Source organism: Anastrepha ludens, chromosome 4 (genome assembly GCF_028408465.1).
Source record: "Anastrepha ludens isolate Willacy chromosome 4, idAnaLude1.1, whole genome shotgun sequence".
NCBI lineage: Eukaryota > Metazoa > Arthropoda > Insecta > Diptera > Tephritidae > Anastrepha > Anastrepha ludens.
The window spans coordinates 62,569,143-62,587,096 of NC_071500.1; the positions used below are offsets into that span (position 1 = coordinate 62,569,143).

At 33.7% G+C, this 17,954-nt stretch overlaps 1 protein-coding gene across 3 annotated transcripts; it reads right to left on the minus strand.

Annotated features, from left to right (window-relative positions):
• Nucleotides 1–5,059: 5,059 nt before the first annotated feature.
• Nucleotides 5,060–17,718, minus strand: LOC128859547 (DENN domain-containing protein 5B). 3 transcript variants are annotated; one of them, XM_054096461.1, is made up of 18 exons: nucleotides 17,225–17,718; nucleotides 16,529–17,139; nucleotides 16,345–16,454; nucleotides 15,090–15,260; nucleotides 14,791–15,029; nucleotides 14,498–14,718; nucleotides 13,310–14,366; nucleotides 12,321–12,527; nucleotides 8,914–9,088; nucleotides 8,502–8,814; nucleotides 8,395–8,430; nucleotides 8,205–8,334; nucleotides 7,526–7,776; nucleotides 7,300–7,445; nucleotides 7,122–7,240; nucleotides 6,681–7,060; nucleotides 6,378–6,627; nucleotides 5,060–6,270 (listed from the first exon to the last, which is right to left on the minus strand). In XM_054096461.1, exons 2-18 carry the CDS (start codon nucleotides 16,902–16,904, stop codon nucleotides 6,081–6,083), a joined length of 4,371 nt encoding a protein of 1,456 aa, XP_053952436.1. In that variant the 5' UTR covers nucleotides 16,905–17,139; nucleotides 17,225–17,718; the 3' UTR covers nucleotides 5,060–6,080. The 3 variants fall into 3 exon arrangements, with proteins under 3 accessions (XP_053952436.1, XP_053952433.1, XP_053952434.1); XM_054096458.1 differs by having other exon boundaries at nucleotides 14,429–14,718; nucleotides 17,225–17,716; XM_054096459.1 differs by lacking the exon at nucleotides 8,395–8,430 and having other exon boundaries at nucleotides 14,429–14,718; nucleotides 17,225–17,716.
• Nucleotides 17,719–17,954: the final 236 nt, after the last annotated feature.

Below are 17,954 nucleotides of genomic sequence, written 5' to 3' on the forward strand. Positions count from 1 at the left end.
TCTTTTCACCTTGACTCAGACAAAACTTTGTGAAAATAACCAATGGGAGGTAGGGAAAATCGATTGAGATAAATTAACACATAAATTTCACTGAACTTTAAAGATGATTTCACTTTGTGCATGTAAAAAAATGCTGAGAAAATTTAAACACTTTAAGAAACTAAAAATAAAAATATTTTTCAATTATTTTTATGTTAATAATTTAGAACTATTTCTTTACACAAAATTGGTTTGTATCGCACCTGAAAAGAAATTAAATGTGCGAATAACAACTTCTCCTCTTCCAATTTTGTTGTACTTTATGTTCGAAAAACACATGGTCGCATTCGTTGCACAAAGAACCTGTTTTAAAAATTGGAGTTCTCTCTCAATATATTATAACGTATTTAAGTACTTTTACGATATAAATGATTTTTTTTTTTCATTTCTGTACTTATGCATAAAATTATAGGTATGACATTTTGGAAATGTTAACTCCATTTTTTTTGGTTAATCAAGCGTAGATCTCATATAACAAATGCCATAATATGTTGTAATTCATTATATGGATAATATTCTGCCCTATAATAGAATCCAATATTCTCGGCATCGGATTTGAATCCGAGATCATTTTTTTTTTTTTTTTTTTTTTTTTGTTTTTTGTTAGAATCCGTTCATACAGAGAAACATTTGTTGAAGCAAATCATAACTTGTGGAAGGAGGAGAGATAAGAAAAGGAGAGGGCAATAAGTTGCTTGTGATCGGTCAACGAAAAGTTGAAACAAAAAAGTTTCCCTGTATGTACGCGATCTGATCGTATCGATCTTTATGTTCGAATTTCTTTTTTTATCGGTTTTAGTTCCCGTAAAATCGGCTTTTGATATCGGAAACAAACTGGCAATTCAACACCAAAATTCGCTTATTTATTGTGTTCTGAATTTGAATTAAGTGGTTGTTTTATTAAAATCTATTTAAATACACTTTACATATACGTTTCTGCATCTCTCTCATTTTATGTGAGAGCGCAACCATGAACTCGTTTGAGTACTTGACAGTACTTCCAGTCACTGTGCAATCTCTGGGCTGATGAACAGCTGATAGAAGAAAAACGGGCTGCCAGAAATAAGGCGCCAAAAATAACTGCCGAAACACTTCGTTTTTACTTACATACTGTGAGCTCAAAATAAAGTGTACAAAGCATTTTGTTATAATATGTATTTTATTTCAGTCTTTTAGAACAAAACAATATATTTTAATTTCATGTTTTTTAAATTAGTATTTGATTCTCTACTAATTACTAGAAAACAACAAAAAAATTAATTACAACAACAAAAGTTGTAAGACAAAAACAAAATTTAGTGCATATTTTACGCGTCAAAATAAAGTGTACAGATATACATATATTTTACAAAAATGATATCGATTTAGTATTTTGTTGATTTCCCTTTTGCTTTGATAACGGAAGACAGTATTCGGGGCATCGACTCAACTAGTTTTTTTGTCACGTCAGATGAAATTTTCTTCCTTTATAGCGAGTTTCAGCATATCCATATTGGTGATTGTCCTTTTCCGGATTTGGTGGTCTAAATGCTCCCACAAATGTTCAATAGGGTTTAAGTCCGGTGACTGTGGAGGATGATCCAATGTCTTAGGAGTACGATAAAGCAGCCATCCTTTAACTATTTTTGCTGTGTGCTTGGAATCATTATCTTGTTGAAAGTCTAATTTCTGCACACTGGTTACTAAATTATTTTGTAAAAAATTCGGATAATCTGTTTTGTTCGTGGTACTTTCAATAAAAACCAAATTGCCAACTCCGCTTGCCGCCATACATCCCCACACCATCACCGAACCCCCACCGTGCTTAGTTGTGGTTATCAAATTTTGGTCGGCATACTCTTTATTTTTGGTTCTCCAGACTTTAAACGGTTTTTTCTGCCCAAATACCTCGAGCTTACTTTAATCGCTAAACAGGACATTATTCCAGAAAGAAACATCCCGATTTTCGTATTTTTTTGCATAATCAGGAGGTTTTTTTTTTGATTAACTGTCGATATTAGCGGTTTTTTTCGTGGGAGACGACCATGTAACCCATTTGCGTGCAACGCTCGACGTATTGTACTGGCACTTACGCTTGTATCTGATGCAGTTGAAACTTCTTGTGATATTTTGACCGCACTTTTAAAGGGATTTTTCTTCACATCACGCACTATAGATCTTACTTCAGTCTCATTTAAAATTTTTGGACGGCGATGGGCGATTTTCTGCTTTGCCGAACTTTTTGTATTTGGCAACTATTTTTTTCACAGTATTATGGCTCCTGTTGACAATAGAGCCAATTTCACGAAAGGTTTTACCTTCATTGCGAAGCTTTAGTACCAGTTCTCTAACATCAGTCGAAGTTTGTTTACCCATTATTAAAAAAAAAAAGTAATAGAATTTAATTTACTGTACTTTACTTTTCACTCTGCCGATCGCAACCACTTAAAATACAATATGAAAAAAGTTTCAATGCATCGAAAAAGGAAGTAAACAACCAAATATAACGGTATTTTTTACCGTGCAACATCGCCAAAATGCTACTGATGTACGCTGTACACTTTGTTTTGACTTGTAAAATATGCACTAAATTTTGTTTTTGTCTTACAACTTTTGTTGTTGTAATTTATTTTTTTGTTGTTTTCTTGTAATTAGTAGAGAAACAAATACTAATTTAAAAAACATGAAATTAAAATATATTGTTTTGTTATAAAAGACTGAAATAAAATCCATATTATAACAAAATGCTTTGTCCACTTTATTTTGACGCTTACAGTACATATTTAGCAGATATTTATATTCGAATAAAACCGGGTAAAAATTATACACTAACACATAATTAATTAATGAATAAATAATAATATAATGTATTAATGTCATACTGTATTGAATAATTACACCAAGTGCACATGATTATCGAAAAAAAATGGCCTACTTATATGCTATCATATAATACGTTTAAAGGCACTTTGATTTCCGACGCAGACTTTTCTTTAAAAAAAAAAAAGATGAAAGAACTCCGCTCGAAGAAATAGGCTTTAGTATGGTAACGTAAACTCCTTAAGCCAGCTTATCAACCTTAAAGTTACAAGAAAAATGCTTACTTGAATAATTAAAGATACAACAGAAAGAATTACTCCAAAAACAAATTTATCGAAAATATTCTATATCCTGAACTCGTGAAATTAAAAACCATTTTTTCAAAAAGAATTTCGGAAACTTAGATCGTTAGATAAAGTATGTAATTCGAAGACCACTAATTTTCACTAGTTCTTGCCTATACAGGAGCAATTGAGATTCACAACGATATTTTCTATGAATTTTTGCTCTTACATTGCGCTTATAGGGTACGGTACTGAGCAATTTACGACACATTAACGATATTGTAAAGGTAGAGCTAATGATATACTGGAATTATTTGTGGAAAATTTTCCTGTTGTAGTCAAGGCAGACAGCACAATTTATGGCACATAGCATCTAGTGCAGAAATGTATGTACGAGAGCGATTTCGGCAACGATTTTAAAAATAGGCTTCAAATTTTGAAAACACAACAAATTGTGCAAAAAGAACAACATGAAATATGTATACATACATATGTTGAAACTAAAACTGAAACTAGAACACAGTTTAAGTACATAGGAGATTATAGAAGCGTTGTTCAGTGATTGCTTAATTTATTTCAAAGAGCCTAATAATGTTGTTTCTGTAAAGTCAGATAAAATCGAGGCAATAGTAAAAGATGATGTACATATACCTATATTGAATGACGGCGTTCACTTGATTTAGAATTTTTTTTTTTCAAAAACCCCTCAATTATTGTTAATTATGCATTTTCGAAACAAATCTACGTTTATGAAAAAGAAAAGTGTTTAATGAAAAATGCCAGGTATAAATTTGTATGTTTACCTCACGAGACTGATAATAATCCAATTCTTCTTCCATCTGTCTTCCATGAAAATGTCGAACGGTCATGCCCAAATTTCCAAAGGAACACTGAAGTATTTTCCTCAACATGCATCAGTATGCGTTTTCTTCTTTTTTTCTAATTAATTAGAAGTTTTGTAGCTGTTCTGACATGTTAAAAATATTTGAGTTATATAAAAGTGTGTTTAAAAATGGCTATTGAGGTTATACTACGTGTAATGAAGACCAAAAACCATGCAAAAATGGAGAGTCCACAGTGCTTCATGCTTTTCACAGAGGTTTTCAGATCAGAATTTTATTGAAAATTTCTGCAATAAGAGCAAGCAGCTTGAGGAAAAGATTATCGTTGAAACTTTGGCTGTTGGTTTTAGTTGGGGTACCTTGAAGAAATTTTGTGAGATACTGTATGTACGAATCTTATTTATCTTCACCTATTATTACTGATGCTGCTAAAAATAATACTTTATTTCGAATTTTGGTGGACACAAAGCTTTAATGGATCGCATAGTTACACAAACCCAGTTTACAAAAAAATAATTTTTATTTATTTTTTTTTGTTTTCAATTAACACCGAAGAAAAATTTAAAGAATTTGACACTTTTTAGTGGCACAAGTAGGTCCATATGTAAGTTTTCCCTTTACCGTGAAACGATAATTTAATGCTTTAATTTTGATAGTTACTACTCAGTGATAATCTTAAACGCGACGTCATCAGGTATTTGGCTACGGTATATAATGAATTTTAATGTTCACGGATCGATGTTTACGGCTGTGGTAGGTAAAACATTTGTTTACTAGGGTTTTCAATTTGTTTAATATTTCAAAATACGTTAAGTAATCCAGCTGCAACAAAGGTAAAAATAACAAACAATGAAAATGAAGGCCACTCTTCTGAAAAAGAGCAAATGCTGAAAATAAATTTGGCACTGGTAAACTTTTTAAAAAGTTAAATGTGCGAAAATTATATTTACAAATGCAATACAATTTCCTTGTAACCATTACAAATAATTGTCTAACAATAAATTTTTTATTATTATATTAATAATTACTAGACGACAGCTACCCTTGTAATTATTAAAGTTATTTTCAATCAGACTAAAAACGGAGGAAAACAAACTCACTTTATTATTAACGACTATGTACCACATTATATATTTAAATTTCAGTTTAATCCAGTTTTACATATAATTTTACAATTTGCAGAGATTCGCAATTTAGGTGTTCACATGTATAGAATAGTACATTTTTTAGAACATGCCACACCGTAGAGTATTAAATGTTAAGTTATTCGAATGTTGCAAGTACATTGTTTTGTAATTCTTAAGGTGTACACTTCAAAAAGAAGTAAATAATATCGTTCATAGCAAAAATAAATTTAATCATGTACATGTCTTAATATAATTGAAAAACAAAAACTAAATATATCAACATATAAAAATGTAAATAATCTCATAAAAAAGAGCATCTTTATAACACAAATTTGTGTATATAACGAGCAAAAACTACAAAAGTTTGTGAATATGCAAAATATCTTTGGTATATTAAGGAAATATGTATTACGTAAGGATGAAAGCAACCAATATACCGTTAATTTAAAAAAAATTTAAAGTATTTGACACAATGCGAATGTGTTTTTTTAAACACATTTACAGAATAAAAAATGTCTTATCCTTTTTTGAAATTTTTGTCTTATATAACTATTAATTGCACAACAATTTCCACATCACTTGTAATTTGGAAATCAAATGTCTTTGTTGAGTCTTTGTTTTCTATGCTTTACACTCATAATAAAAATATAAACTATTTAAGTTAATACAATTTAACGAAAAATAGTTCGTAATTGCTGAAGTCTTTGGTTAACGTACTGGGCAAGAATTTGACTTCACTTCTATTTTACACGCTTCCAAAAGTGGCGGTAACTTGTGCCATTTATGAAAATACGTGCAAATATGTAAATAACTAAATTTGTTTTGTTTGTCGCAAAAGGGGACTACAGATTAAGACTTGTTTCATTAGCTGCCCGAAAACTTGATCACGGATCATATGCTATTTGTTGTTTTTGTAGGAATCAATAAGACATCTATGAATGCACGGCTAACTTAAAATTGTACGTGTGCGATTTTGCTTTTTATTTAAATTAACATTGTGATGGAATTCCTTGAGTAATTGAATTTTCCAGCACAATATGACAATCATCCAGTGGTTCGAGTATTTGAATGAGAAATGTCAGCAGATTTTTACGGCGAAGAAAACTTTCCTCTTCATACATTTCCTGTGTCACCTTCGTCATAGCCATGGGCTTGATCATGCGCGTTAGCAAATGCTCACTATAAGCATTAAGTAAGGTATATTAGAAAATAAATATCATTTCAAATATTCGAGTGTATCATAGTTTTAGAGTGTGTCACATACACATCACTATATTTTAGCTTACCGCAAGCTGAGGCAAATAAGAAGCTGAAATTTGCCATCTTTACCCAATTGACTACCGGCCGCATTTATCTCATCCATCAAATGCACGTAGTAACGCCAAATGGCTGACAATTCACGCCGTTGCAAACTATTTGCACCACTACCATCACTAAACGATGAGTCCATACTAGATGCAGAGTCATCCAACTGCTGCTGTAGTTGTTGTTGCTGCTCGTGATGCATGTACTGCTCGAATTGTTCCTTGATTTTAGCTAAAAATAAAAGCATAAGTTTATATTTTCCATTTTTATTCATAAATACTTACTAAAATAATCCCATATATAAAGATTTTTTCCGAAGAAACGCGTTGAACGAAATCCGCATAAGAATATTCGCTCTAGGCATTTCACCAAACCATCATCCCCACAAAGCAAATTCGTTAAAGTTCCGACGTCGCGATCGCGACTTGGCCTATAGTGCCACTTTACAATCACATTTACGCAATTGCCCAATTGATGCTTCAACTCAGAAGTGGGTACCGTATCCTGACGTTGTACACTTGGACTGCGCGTGCGCGGTGGTGTCTGATTGGCAACAGTTGGCACTTCAGTATTCTTAGAGTTAGTAGAAACGCGTTGCCCAACAAGTAAACGTTCGGTAGAATCATCATCAACGCCTTTCCCGAGCCAACGACCGCAAGGAAACCTGTAGTTTATAAAATCGTGTTGCAAGAAATTTGAGTTACTTTTTAAGTTTATTTTCGTACTTATACGTGTGACCGGTGACTTCATTACGCATAACTACATGCTCAACCAGCCATTTGTGCGATGGTCCTGAGTTATCGTGGCCAATGCGCATTGTTGTCAACAAACCGAGATTCTTATACTGAAAAAATGAATGTAAAATTATACCGAAAAACATATATAAGTATTTTTGTGATTCACATGAAAAATAAACTCCAGCGATCCTTTGGGTACAGGCACCCGTTGTGTCTCATTCATTGTTCCGGATACAATTATCCATACATTGCTAGAGGTATGATAGGAGCCATATTTTCGGGAAGGAAATATCACTACTCGATAAGGTAGTTCTAAATAATGAAGCAAGATATTGTATATAACAGTAGCCATATAAACTATTGAAAACTATTCGAAATGCCAACTGTCTTACTTGTTGTTGGATACGTGTTGGTGAATGAGAAGTAATCTACTGTATTGAGTGTTAGCAGGTGATACAAAAATTGCTCCTTCTCTTCTTCGCAGCGCAGGAAGGCATTACGTTTGTATAGCGAGCGCAGCAATGAGTCTTCAGAAAGTAGAGTTCTAAAGTGACGTGATAGCAATTTTTTCTCGAGCGATAGACGCACCCAGGCGCGGGTATAACCAATATGAGTCTTTATATCTGCCATGGCCAGCACGTTTCTGAGCAAAAAATATATAATGTTTAGGTATAAATTATAATGTTTAGGTTTTACGGCTTAATATCTTTATATAAGTATATTTTTATATAAATATATATATACATATGTATAAATGGCGCTCACCCCTTTGCTGGGTGTTTGGCCGAGCTCCTCCTCCAATTCGTGGTCTGCGTTTTAATGTCTTTCCACAAATGGAGGGACTTGGCTTTTTTTAAGGAGCTTTTTCATGGCGAAAATACACTCGAAAGCTTGCCATTGCCTGCCAGAGGGCGAGCTTAGAAAAAATTGTTTCAATAATTTTGGGGTATCGGGCCCACAACGTGGCTCGAACCCGAGCACTACCGAATGGTAGTCACGCACCAACCCATTCGGTTATGGTGGCCGACATTTTGATTAAATATTAGATGGATTATATAATTATGTACTTACTTGACATCAAACTCCAATGACTCTGGCAATGGACATAATTGTTCGAGGCCAACGAATTTGTTACGATCACGCGAGCGACTGCGATTTGGACTGGGTGGACTATCGACATCTGTTTGGAATGTTGATAAATCTAAAGAGTAAAGTTATAACAAATTATTCTGTTTCCCATTAAAAAGAGTCAACTACTAACAGTCCATCCGTTTACGCATTACATTCCAAGCGAGTGCTAAAGAGGAAAACATGTGAATTTATATTCACATACTTACATACATTTGTTATTTTTAGCTGCATACTCACCGGGCGTTGTGCCGGCGTAACTGCCACTGCCAATGTTGTTGCCGCCCAGCGCTTTGGATGTAGCATTTGTGACAGTTGTCGTAGTGCTGTTATTGGCACGAGCATCCTGCAGTTCCAAGTATGTCTGCAAATGACACCACAGTGCCGATTTACCTTGCTTTGATTGTAGGCCATGAGACCAAATTTTTTCCAGTAAATCACATAAAGAGGCAATTAATGTATTCTCCTCAACACCGTCACCCTTAAGACCCAGAGCTACCGCTTCGGTTCCCATCTTCTCCAAAAGCATACGCTTGGTTTTCGATTTAATATCCTATAAACAATCAATTTTATGATTCTCTTGAGTATATTATAATTTTATTTTTAGTTTTTTTTTTATGTGTATATAATACGTTAATTATGGAATACTTACTTTTAGCAGCCGTTCCACAAAAGTCCAATTGGCCTGTGCCAGCAATGCCGGACTAACTTCGGCGGTTGACAGATTTGCTGATAGGCGATTTAGTGCATTCGTTGATTTCTGCTCTATTGAAATTTCCTTAGCACGCCATTTGTTGCCATTCTTTACCCGCCGCAAACTGTTGCCCCTGTAAACGTAAGGTATACGCGCGGGACAAAACCAAACGAGAAAGAAAAGAAAAAATGCGCGAATTTGTGGCAGCGTTTTGTAAGTTAGTTGGGAATATCAATAAGGATTTCTTATGAGTTAATGTTTTAATGGAGGAATGTAGAATATCTAAAGGTATAATTTTAAAAAGAATGGGTTATAAATTCAAGTATATGTATTAATTTCGATTAATCAAAAAAAAAAACTATTAATTATACTGTACAACACAAAAAAGTAACAGGATCCGATAATTAATTCTGGTAGAGGACAAAAAAAAATTCACGTGTATTTGAAAGTTTGTCTATATTTTGAAATTCTAAACTGTTTCAATAAATCGGCTTAGTAAACTATACGATCTTTACATTTTAGATACATATAAAATTTGTTCAGCAGTATATACATATATGTATTGCAATTAGACAGACAATATGTTTTCAATAACATTAACACAATTAACCCTTACATATTTTTCGTTTTGACTTATTCCTTGTGTTCAGGTTAAATTTTAAGCTTTGGTGTATTAAGAGACTTATGGTAGAACCTTGAGACAAATATTTTTGTGGAACATTTTAACCGTTATATCTCTCTGTTGTGAGTATTTTTGTGAGAGACAAGAAATATCTATTTATTGAGCGAGAACTCTGACCCCCCTACTAAAAAATTCAGAAGTATACTTTCAAATCGCCGATGCACGTATATTTTTTATGTCCCCTCAACCATAATCCACTGCCGGGGCCCTGTTATTTTGAAAAAAAAGGTTGATTGTGTCGTACAGTGCTATCGATTAAAAAAGAACATTATATACACACATATATAAAATAAAGGAGTAATCTACTTGGATAAAAATACGACGTGTAGTGTGTTTTGTTATAAAGAGACACAGTTTTAACATAAATTTCATTTAATTGATTTCCGAAAGTGTAAACATATTTTTGAAGCCATTGGCAAAAGAACGGACTGTCAATGCTTCATAAGTAGCAAAATTGTACGGAAAACCCATTTTATAAGGCATTTCAAAACTATTCAGGCCGCAAGCTAACCAATCTATGTACACGTGTACATTTACAATATTTTTATTCATTTTGTACTTTCATTAGTTATTTACTTTATTTTAATTATATTATTTTTAATCTAACGTCAACATTATGACTGACGTCAGAGATAGATACTACTATCCAAAGTGTATTAAACAAAGTAAGTAATAAATAAGTACAAAGTGGAAAAAGTATTTGAAGTACGCTAATTTGACAACATGAAAATAAACACTTTGTTCACTTATGTACATTGTGGTGTTTTTTTCTTGTACCTGAGGTATCAAAAGCCACTTGCTTTACATATGCACGCATATATATTAGTACTATAAAATAGCGACAAACAATCCATTCACTCTCACCGTTATAATTATTTTAACAAGTGTTCGGCACTATTTTTTTTTTCTAATAGCTGTTTTCTTCGTTTTAAAATTTAACTATTTTTCAATAGCAAGATCGAGTTTTTTTATTGAAATATTAAATGTCATGTATGTAAGTACTTATTTAACTTCGTTATTATCAGGAATTGATTTTTGTGAAAACCATAATGTAATGATGTAAAGTGTGCCAGATTGCAATGATATTCGTTTTTAGTACGCAGACTGAAATTTTGTAATGAATTTAAATTCGAAAGTCTTTTTATAATAAAGTAAAATAATGGGAAAGTGCGCAGTTTCTTCTATATAAATAAATCACTTTTTTTGGAGTTACATTCTAATGTACTAAATGTTGTTGTTGGCCTGGTGCCACTTTTTTCTTCTACCTCTTGAGAAAATGTTTAACCCACATAGTGAAATATTTTTTTTAAGTAAGTAATTAATACGGCCGCTGTAGCCGAATGGGTTGATGTGTGACTATCATTCGGAATTCGCAGAGAGAACGTAGGTTCAAATCTCGGTGAAACACCAAAATTAAGAAAAACATTTTTCTAATAGCGGTCACCCTGGCAGGCAATGGCAAACCTCCGAGTGTATTTCTGCCATGAAAAAAGCGCCTCATAAAAATATCTGCCGTTCGGAGTCGGTTTGAAATTGTAGGTCCCTCCATTGGTGGAACAACATCAAAAGCAAGACGCACACCACAAATAGGAGGAGGAGCTCGGCCAAACACCCAAAAAGGGTGTACGCGCCAATTACATATATATATATATATTATATATATTATATATATATATTATATATATTATATATATATATTATATATATTATATATATATATTATATATATATATAATTAATACAAAATAAAGAAATAAGTGTTATTCCAACATGTAGCTATATATTGAAAAAAAAACTGTAACAACTCAGCATCTAAAGCTAAGGCAAAAATGAAAATGGCTGACACACTTTCTATTATTACATTATTGTGAAAACTAAAAATGGAAAACGTTAAATATAAGCTAATCGATTCGACAATGGCTACAGTTCCATGTTGATTAAAGAAGCTATAAATAAACAGTCATGAAATTATTTTTCAAATTAAATGAAATTTAGTGTACAATTTAACAATAAAACCACATCTTTCATCTCTTAAACTAATCTAATATTTTTCATGCCAACAAAACAAAAAATGACTTTACTCAATATTAAAACGCATTAAAATTTTATTTTCATTAACTGTTAATTTAACAAACGAAACAAAAATATATGTGTTCACAGAAATATTAGGGAACGACTTTTGCAATTGAAATACTAAATGTGTTCTTTTTAAATATTATTTCAATTTATATGTATGTTCTAAAGAAGTTTTCTTAATAGTGTTCTTAAAACATAAAATAATATCAATCTGCATTAGGTATGCGCAGTTCAAAATAAATATATATCAATTTTTGTGACGCAACTACTTGATGTGCTTATTTAGTAAAAAAAAATCATATGAGTGGATTAAAAAATTAACTAAATACATTACAACTCTTATACAGCTATGTACATTTTGATTTTCATAATAATCGTGATCATTATTTTACTAATAACATTCGCTTAGCGTCATTGCATTACGTGAAAATCTAAAGACTTAAGTTATACACAATGAACAATGAACAAAATCAACGTATGTGTACGTATGTACGCTGCACAAACAACAAGCGAAGACCTCTCAACCCCTACATTGCGTGCATGGTAATTGAATATTTTTAGTTATGCTTTTTAAATGTCAACAACACGACAACAATAACAACACTACCTAGAAGCACACTCCTGATTTAGCACAGACTTTTCGAGTAGCGGAAAGCTTCGAAAGTAAGCAGCTCTATTGGAGAGTATCTCGCTGGGCGGTGTCACTTCAATGTCGATGCAATGTAAACGTTTCTCGTATGCTTGTTGCGCCTCCTGTGACATAACGCACGGTTCGTAACTGGTGGCGCAAATCATATTTTCTCCATGCCGCTTTCTATTGAAATAAATTAAAGTAAAATAAATATAAATTTTTTCTGTTCGTTTTGAGTTATTCTGAAAAAATATACAAAATTGTAATGGGGTTCAATTACATATACCTATGCTAAGAGTGTATTAAAAATTTTACAGAATACGATGTGTATTCAAAAAGTGAGGTGACTTCTAATTTCGTACGGTCAACTTACATTCGATTTTGTTGTTTTTGATACACATATCCTGAACATATGTTTAAGTTTCAACTTGTTTTGTTTTTCACAGACACAAAGGTTAAACGTGTTTTGGGGTGCTCGATAATTTTTTGTTATCGAAAAACTTAATCAAAGAATTTGTCTCAAGTTTTGTGTAAAATTAAGTGCTCCAAAGCACTTTAAATGTTGCAAGGCCATACAATGAGACTGCTTTGAGTGAAAAAAATTTCATAAGAGGTACCACCTCTTTAAAGATGGCCGAATTGATGTGAATGACGCACGTCAACAAAAGATGAAAACGTTGAAGCAGTGCGGATGGTGGCATATCGGTTGGCTCGCGCTATGCAATATGTGTATTATAATTTTTCAACACATCCTTTCGGGCGGCATGTTTTGAAAACTACTGGAATTATTGTACATAACAGTTTCAGCGATACGTGGTGAGAAGCAGGATAATTCACTTTCTCTCTCTCTCTCTCTCATTTTCTATTATTTGATTTATCTGCCAGATGATTGTCCAACACCATAGCCGATAGCAATAACAAGTTAATGTAAAAATATCTATATAACTTAATAAAACAATGATCACCTTAAAAGCTTTACGCGCTGATCGAATATGCGCAAATTAGCGTCAGGTTCCTTCTCCCACATCGCCAAGATTTTGTTGTCGATTAAGGTAGCAAACATTTGAGATTCTAAAAAGCGCGACAAAAACGGTCGATGATGTTCAGGCTGATCGGATAAGAATGATGATTTATCAAAATTTTGCAATGTCTCGCGATTTGATAGCCATTCGTCGCGAGCTTGATTCGGATAGATGACGAAAAATTCGTATGCGTAAAACATATGCACAAACCGGTTGAGAAAAGTTTCACGCAATGAATTATTAATACGCAAGTCCTGATAGTATTGGTCTTCCAGAGATAGTATAGCTGTCGCTTTTGTGTCTTTACGTGCAGTTGCTGCAGCTTTTGTAGGAGACATTGTTGCGTCGACTGCGTCAAAGCTTGTCGTGTCATTAAGTGACACGGCACTAGGTGATTGTGTTCGCACTCCTTTTCGTCGCAAAAAATCAGCAATACGTGGTACATGATCGATTTTCATAGGATGTGCAATGAGTGGTTGATATTCGAGATGATGACCATTGCCATTATCTGCACCAGTTGGACTGCCATGACCGCTACCGGCCAGCGTGTAAACGGTCTCTTGAAGTTGACTAAAGCGTTCCTTACTACGCCGTGCCGCTTGTAGTCCAGACGGTAGCGTACAACTACTAATCATGACGTCGCGATCGCGTGTCGCATAACCATTTTTGAGTATTGGTTCATAGGAACGATCCCGTTCTATTTCGAATTTGTCCAAAATTGATATAATTTCTGCCATGAAATCGACTTTATGCGGAAATATTGGCAACTCTTCAGGTAGTTGAATAATTTTCTTATCTATGTCTACAAAACAAAGTGTAGCCTCGGTTCCAATTTTATTAGCGGATTCGCAATCGGCATGAAGGCCCATGACAAATGGCACAGGAGCATCCAAAAAGTGATGTAGGGAAGCAGGCAATATTGGGGCATATACGTGTGGCCATACAAATGGAAATAAAACTGAAGTGATGCACTCACCAACAATCATTAGCTTTTGGTAGTCTGAATAAGTTGAAATAAATTGAAAATAAAATAATTAAGAAGTTTCACAAAGCAATGCCTACCATTTGAACGCAACAATACTTGATTTTCTAACAACACACAGGTCAATAATTGTATAACACATTCAATACCAAGGTACGTGAAGAGCAATCGTAATGGAAAGTCTAGTAATGGCAGTTCAGTGCTTGGCTCTGGGCGCTGCAACACCACAGCCAAAGGCGGCAAGTGCGGCTCAGGAGGCGGCAAGTAAATTCGTATTGATTTGCCAGGCTGTGGCAACATTACTTCGTACAGAATATTGTAGACGTAGGATTCGAGACTGATACCTGGACCAGGTTGCCGTGGAAGACATCTAGAATATAAATGCAATACATTTTTTTCGATAAATCTTTTTTAGTAAATATGCATGATTGAAGTTTCTAACTTGTAGAGGTTGCTGAGAAATACTTGGGCAGCGAATGCATATGGAACTTGGCATATAAGTGAAATACTTTTGGCAACAAACAGCTTATCCTTCGTAATATCATAGTAACTTTGTGCTGATTGTGGTGCCTGTCCGGCCACTTTAAAATGACGCGGGAGCGAACGACTCACAGGACTTTGTCTCACACGATCAAGTGAATGGGTTTGTTGTCCGCTCGAGAGTTCCGTTATAAACATGGACTGTGAAATAAACATAGAAGTCAAATTTTGTAACCAAAAAGAAATTGTGTAAAAAAATACCTGCAACGTGTGCATTGCACTACAAATATTCCGATTACGAATTTCCTCATAGAACACTAAGCTAAATCCATAGCAACGCTTTCCATCTTCTCTGGTAGTAGCGAACGAATGAAACTTTGGTTCAATGTCGTTCTTTTGAGTGCGAAAACGAAGCCCCTGCGGTAGTGAAAGCTTGGAAAACAAATATAATATATACATACGTTAGTCATCAAAATTAATTAGCCGTTTTATATAGGTAGAGATAGATAAAGAGAATAATAGTTTCTAAAATATTACTAATATAAAACAAATTCCATTGTGGGAATAAATCATCAAATAATGGGCAATTGCTTTCTAATGAAAAAAACCTTCATTCGTTCGACAAAATCAAGTTGGAGGAAAAACTTAGCCAAACACCTAATAAAGGATGCACGCGCCAATTATACATACATATATATATAAATAGTTATATATGGTATATATAAAAACGATTGCCTTTGGGAGTTATTTCTATTGGAAGTCTTGTGTGTGCATAAGAACCATGAAGCTTATACACACCAAAGTTTACCTAGCCGACAAGCGTTTTTGTCCGTAAACAATTAATTTTTAATATACAGATTTCTACGCGGCAAGTAATGATTCGATTACTTTTTTAAAGGTGAAGGTCAACAAAAAGGAGGATTACTTGCATAGATCAAACAAGACTTCGATTACTATAGTATTTTTCCAATGGGCAAAATACGTTTTATTCGAAACCACGACACTTTATAGTACTAAGCGAAATATAAAATCGGAATCATAGTTCTAATTGAGAGCTAATATAAAATGTAACTCTTCAACTACCACCATTGAAATTTATTACATTTTTTGTTTTTAATGCGCGAATAAATTGCAATGTGAACTTACCAAACTTGTATTTTTTTCATATTTTATTTATCATAGTCTGCCTATCGTCGCTATCGCCGCTGAAGTGACGCAAATTAAATTTTAATTGAAATCAATTGAGTGCTGGCTAACCAACCAGCTTCGTTTGTAATATGTAAAAATATGTATGTACATATTTTATTTGTATATATACCATACATTGGTACATATATAACTTTATGTATATTTGTACACTAAATAAATTTTCTTATATAAATTTTACTATAGAAAGGCGGCTGGATAAATTGATCCTCCAACTTTACCCTTATTCTCTATCCAACATTTTAAATTAATGTTTAATGATGGCATTCATTTTGATTGTACATATACACATATATTTAACATAACATACCATACAAATGCCATGGGCATCAAATGGATTCCATGGTACGTTTTCGGGATAGTGAGCCAACGGTTTACTCTTATAGGCGCGATCGAGGGGCGAACAATGCAAATTATCACCTTTAATAGCAAGTAAGTTTATACAAAATCAATTAGCGCATGATGTTTAGTACTTAACATATTTTTACACATACCTGCAAAACGATCAGGCTCTAGACCCGTATCTAAATCCAAACCACATATCACAAAAAAATCTGCAAAACGCGAGTACTGTGGGTCTGATTCGCGTTTCAACTGGCATAATTCGTTAGAGCTCATCTCACCAGGTGAAGTAGGAGATGTAGCCAAGCAGTCGACCGTTGGCTCACTGTTTCCAACTTCATTGCGATTGCTATTGGAGTTTTTACTGCCACTTGCGCCATTAATATTACTGTGCTTTCTCATCACCACTGTGCCAGCCAGCTGATTATAGTTTGTCTGTGCGGGTGTGCCTGTTTGCGAATTGTGCTGTAGCTGTTGGTCGGCGAGCATGAGTTTCGTCATTCGTTGAATATTGTTCTCCGTCGTCATAATTTCACTTTACGTATACTGCCTCCAAAATCACTGACACCTGCGGGAACATCAGTGGTTTTGGCTGAGCACTGTGGCCCTAGGCAAAGTGAAGGCGTTTTTCAAGGACGCAAAACAGTGTTATGAAGGACAAAGGGATTTTTGTCTTACAAAAGATAATTAGATAGAGTAATCCACAGTATTTTCGCTTTTTTACCCACTCCTTTGTTAAACTGCTTTCAAGGTATTGATTTTTCTACAAACAAAATTAAATTACAGTACGAGTGCCAATTACTAAAATTTTGCCAACTAGCTATAAATTTAGAAATTTCTTTTCTTACATGTTGTGTATTGCGTACGTAGTTTGTGTTCAATTGTTGTTGGCAGCAGCAAATGGCTTGTTGTTGTGGCTAGTCCAAGTGCTGAAAATGTTGTTGAATTTTCTATTTCTTTCTGCCTCTTCTGCGCCTGCTTCTTTCTTTTTTGCTTCGCCAAATACACAATAAACATTTTCACTTCGCAAGATTTCTTCTCACAAACAATACATTTCACTTTTCGTGTGTCAAATTAGCCCAAATGTTCACTTATTAATTTAAGCTCCGTATTTTTTGTTTATATTAGACGGCTGCTATCAATAAAATCGAACAACTTTTTATCCGCACACCAATTCATCACCACCACTAGAAGCACTCTAAGTCGACCCCTACAGGCTCAACAAATATAATAATTGGGATCATGTTAAGAGAGATGGATTACAAAATTTATCCATCTGAAGCAAAATCGTGCGTAACTTTGACTGTTACGTAATAGGAGACTTGACAGCTCAATTATGTCCGGTGTTGAAATTAATTGTTTTATTTCCCTTTAGCACAAAGAAACTGTACAGATAAGTATATGTAATTGATTTACTTAGTTATTTATCAAGATTGAGAGATGTCAGTGGTATTTTCAGTAATTTACAACCATTTTAGGGCATTTTTATGAGTGTAAAACAAGATTCATTGTCTATAAAAATTTTTTTTTCTTAATTCAAAACAGACGAAATAAGATTGTGAGCCTGAATGATATGGA

Bases quoted from the DNA above. Each gene is read 5' to 3' on its own strand.
- LOC128859547 (XM_054096458.1), bottom strand. From the start codon at position 16,904: ATGACGACGGAGAACAATATTCAACGAATGACGAAACTCATGCTCGCC. The intron at 14,367-14,428 runs GTAGGCATTGCT...CAACTTATTCAG, and splicing joins AGTATTGTTGCGTTCAAATG to ACTACCAAAAGCTAATGATT. The intron at 8,815-8,913 runs GTAAGTATTCCA...GATTGTTTATAG, and splicing joins TTGTGGAACGGCTGCTAAAA to GATATTAAATCGAAAACCAA.